Source organism: Quercus lobata, chromosome 7 (assembly GCF_001633185.2).
Source record: "Quercus lobata isolate SW786 chromosome 7, ValleyOak3.0 Primary Assembly, whole genome shotgun sequence".
Taxonomy (NCBI): Eukaryota; Viridiplantae; Streptophyta; class Magnoliopsida; order Fagales; family Fagaceae; genus Quercus; species Quercus lobata.
Window position 1 is genome coordinate 45,956,376 of NC_044910.1, and position 4,397 is coordinate 45,960,772.

The 4,397-nt window shown below is 35.3% G+C and overlaps 1 protein-coding gene across 1 annotated transcript; it reads left to right on the forward strand.

Annotated features, from left to right (window-relative positions):
* The first annotated feature begins 406 nt into the window (after positions 1 to 406).
* On the forward strand, positions 407 to 4,121 carry LOC115954333 (protein ALUMINUM SENSITIVE 3). Its single transcript, XM_031072263.1, has 3 exons — positions 407 to 1,019; positions 2,409 to 2,654; positions 3,426 to 4,121. Exons 1-3 carry the CDS (start codon positions 786 to 788, stop codon positions 3,738 to 3,740), a joined length of 795 nt encoding a protein of 264 aa, XP_030928123.1. The 5' UTR covers positions 407 to 785; the 3' UTR covers positions 3,741 to 4,121.
* Positions 4,122 to 4,397: the final 276 nt, after the last annotated feature.

Here is a 4,397-nt window from a genome sequence, read left to right on the forward strand (position 1 = left end):
TGATTATTGAAATCTTTTATTTTTTTTAAAAAAGCTTAAATCCTGACCTCCAACTTACAAAAAAGAAAAATATAATTTTATTTTTATTTTTTATTTTTGGGTTGAGAATAGAAAAGTATTGCAGTAATTAGAATCAAAGGTGATTGATGATATTACGAGGTGTATCAATTAATAAATGTAATCATCGCTGACGTGGTGCATATGCACCGCACTAACATATATGCTACAACCCTTCAACACCAAACCCATTTTTATCTCATAATTGGACCACGTGAATGGCCCGCTCTATTCTCTGCAACTAAATTAGCAATATTAGATGTACTTACACATACGGTAGATTGAGATTCTTTATAAATGTCATATATAGGGGAGAGCTCATATGCAAGACCCATGATGGCGTACCAGTACTAAATTGTACCATGATAGCTATATAAGATTAAAAATATTTTTTGATAATTAAATAATTTTTACTGTTACAATATCTCATGCGCCTGAACTAGGCAAAATTCTTCCATACCTCATATAGTATCTCCACGAGATAGTTCAGTCTCAGAACCACCTTAAATCTTATGGTACCTTTCTTTCTCTTCTTAAAGACTTAAAACCAACACACACATCTTATGTTCTAGCCACCACGAAAAATAAACACAACCACACAGTCACACACACAGCTTGTTTTATTTCCATTAGCATAATACTAAACTGTGTGAACTGAACCGAGTTATCCTAGCCTAGTCAACTCACATTCTTCTGGGAAGCTTTTGCTTTTGTTTTTGTTGTTGACAATGGATTTTGAATGGATGAGGGTCTTTCTTGAGGGCATGTTGAAACCTTTGGCTGCGACCATGGTGGTGGTCATGGCGGTGCTGTTGTCTTATTTGCAAAAGTTGGGTTTGGAAAGAGAGATGATTTATTCAATTGCTAGGGCATTTCTTCAGCTTTCTATCATTGGGTTTGTTCTGCAATTCATTTTCAGTCGGGAAAATAGTTTGTGGATCATTCTGGCTTACCTCTTCATGGTTCGTCTTTCTTCTCCCCACGTTTTTCATTCTTATAAACTGTGTTTGGTTTTTGAGAAAATGAGGAACAGGAATTGAAACATGTTCTAAGAATCGCACTTTATGGCTGTTTTGTTTTCATAAAAATAGAAAAAAAAATATTGGTTTAATTTGGCTAAAAGAGTTGCATTAGGCTCGGCTGTTTTGTGATTGATATATTATGAAATATTTGGTTATCCATTGTTTTTCTTCATTTTTATTTTCCATCTCTTTGGAAGAGAACAGACTCTGTTTGGCTGATGCTTTCTTTAGCTGTTATTTTGGGTGTGATTTTCTAGAGAATTAAGGATCTCCGCTATATATATGAATGATTCATTGCTTTCTATCTATAAATGAGAATTTTTTGTTTATTTCGAAGAACTAGAAAGAGGTTTTCTGTTAATTCTGAAATCATCTTATAGTTTATTTTTGGCAGGGGCGATTGGTTCAAATCAAAATTTGTTTCTTTCAATGGTTTTTCTATAAATAAGTTCGTAGCCTTGGTATTTTCAGCCAAATCTACTGAAATTTTGCTGAGTTTTTGTCGGAATATGGACAGCTCAGATTTTTTTTTTTTTTTTGCTCTGTTTTGTTTTTGCTCTTTGTACAATTTCCGCAAGTTCACCAATTGATTCATATATACTTTATCCCAATAAAAAATTAAAAAAAAAAAAAAAAAACTATTCTCAGGTTCTTTATTTTCCCCTGCTAGTGGATTATTCCTGTAAACATTGTATATGTTAATCTGAAGATCTTTATATCCCTTTGAGAATGACACACACAAATTGAAGAGAATTTTCACCTTTTCTTTAGAGTACTCACCATTTTCCTAGAAAGCAGGTACCGATACGAGTACGGATATGAGTATGAGTAGTGACAATAATTTCAGAAAAATTAACCCTTATTAGCTCTTCCCTAGAAAGTACGAGAACGGTACAATACAGGTATGACACCTCAAATAAATTGTTCATGCTTCCTGGCATTTTTCCCCCAAGACTCCCTTGTAAAAATAATACTTCCAGGTATCCTGATAGTTGAATCCCAATGAATTACAGTTGCCTGGACAGACAAGAAGAGAATATAGACAAATGCAATCAGAATGCCAGATCAAATTCTAGGGAGGCAGCAAAATTTTAATTCAACTATTTCATAAAGGGGCAAAACTTTATTGAATACAATTTTATTTCTTGTTATACTTGTAAAATTGATTGATACTAGTGAGTATACTACTAACAAAAACTGTAATAGATAAATATAATGTAAGAGAAGGATTTCCATTGTTACTTTCTGTATGGCCATAACTGATCTGAATACTGGTTTGACCTACTCAAAAGTCTTTGTGATTGATGCTAAAACATTGTTCCCCTGCAGGTCTCTGTTGCGGGTTATACGGCTGGTCAACGGGCTAAACATGTCCCTCGAGGGAAGTATGTTGCAGGAGCTTCCATCCTGGCTGGAACTGCAGTGACCATGTTCCTCCTGCTTGTGCTAAATGTATTTCCTTTCACTCCTCGATACATCATCCCTGTTGCTGGTATGATGGTTGGGAATGCAATGACAGTAACTGGGGTAACCATGAAGAGACTCAGAGATGACATCAGAACACAAATGAACCTGGTATGTCCAATGCAACAAACATTACTGGATTAAGGATTTTTGTTGTTGTTGTTATTGTGCGAGGCTCCAAATGTATAAAACACGATTTTTTCATTCAGATTTGATGAATAATCACTTATCTTAGGAGTTTAAGCAGTTAGGAAATGAAGAATTTGAGTATGTTTGGTTAGGCGATTTGGGAGCCTAAAAGCACGTTTTTCAAACCCAAAACACTTGTTTCGCAACAACTTTTCATAGCTTTTTTTTTTTTTTTTTACAAACGATTATTTTAAACCCAAAATGTTGTTTCATAAGCTAGAGCTTATACAAACCCAACCACCCCTTATTATAGTATCAAGTAGGTAATTAAGAGTTTGAACCTGTCTCCGCCCTATTTCCTATTTAAAAAGTTGACAATCCCAGGTGTTGAGTCCCACTTATTAAGGAGAGTTTGTGTGCACAGGAAGGGGAGAGTAAAAAATTCACAATTTCCTAATTTATTAAACTTTTGGAATACCTAGTAATATATCAAGAATTCCCAATGAGCTGTAAATAATATTTTATTATTCACGGTCATCATTGTAAGTGGATCATGATTATTTCATACAAATCTTTGAATGAGAACAAATGCCTATATTGTTTTTGCCATCATCTTTTATAAAATGATATTCTCACTAATAAATTTTTGTTTATTACTCAAGTTGGAGTAATTTACAAAGTTGAATACTTCCAAAGTCTAAAACTTTTTTGCTACATCATCCATATGATTAAATTAATTGTTTTCGTTTGCAGGTGGAGACTGCATTGGCTCTTGGTGCAACTCCGCGTCAAGCAACACTTCAGCAAGTGAAAAGGGCTCTGGTTATTGCACTCTCTCCAGTGTTGGACAATGCCAAAACTGTTGGTCTTATCTCACTTCCTGGCGCAATGACTGGACTTATAATGGGAGGGGCTTCCCCTCTGGAAGCCATTCAGCTACAGATTGTGGTAATGAACATGCTTGTAGGTGCATCAACAGTTAGCAGCATCATGTCTACTTACCTGTGCTGGCCTTCCTTCTTCACCAAAACTTTCCAGTTAGAAACAAAGGTCTTCACTGCCGAATGAGTTTCGCATGTAGTTTTGCTCCCAATGCTCAGCCCCGGTTAACCAAATAAGGAGCTGATGCATGAGTTGTGGGAGAAGCAGCTTCCACATCTGAGGCCTCTCTACTCGGTTATGTGTATAAATGCATCGGTTTTTGTGATGGTTGATTTTCCACTCGAGAATGTTTAGATGTAGAAATTAGCCTTTTTTCTAGGCTAAAATCCCCATCCCCCCTCTCCTAAATGAGGAGATTTTATTCCCAAGAAGATACCCTAAAAAAATTCAGGGTATATATGTACAAAAATATGCCAAAATTGTATAAAGGTTGGCTCCCCTTGTGCTGAGTGGCATGCTGAAAGTCTTATTCGTTTTGGCGAAATAAAAAATTTAATGTTAAACTTGCCTTTTTATTTTTTGAACTGTTAAGTTAGAATTATTCGATTTAGCATTACCGACTTGTGTCTTTGTATTATGGAGTGGACGGTGGCGTGTTAGTATTATGGAGTGGACGCTTGAAATTCTATCGTATCTATAATATATATACAAACTGATCTAAGAAAAAATCATAATACAGGTGGGCATTATCAATAGGCCAATATCATAAACCATCCTTTCACGTAAATTGCTTTGAATGGGTAAAGGAATATTTTTTTCTTCGTGGACCCGACATTAATCCTT

What these genes read in the sequence shown, in the direction of transcription:
- LOC115954333 (XM_031072263.1), top strand. Translation starts at nt 786, where the DNA reads ATGGATTTTGAATGGATGAGGGTCTTTCTTGAGGGCATGTTGAAACCT. An exon ending in TTCTGGCTTACCTCTTCATG is followed by an intron (nt 1,020 to 2,408) that starts GTTCGTCTTTCT and finishes GTTCCCCTGCAG; the next exon opens with GTCTCTGTTGCGGGTTATAC. An exon ending in TCAGAACACAAATGAACCTG is followed by an intron (nt 2,655 to 3,425) that starts GTATGTCCAATG and finishes TTTCGTTTGCAG; the next exon opens with GTGGAGACTGCATTGGCTCT.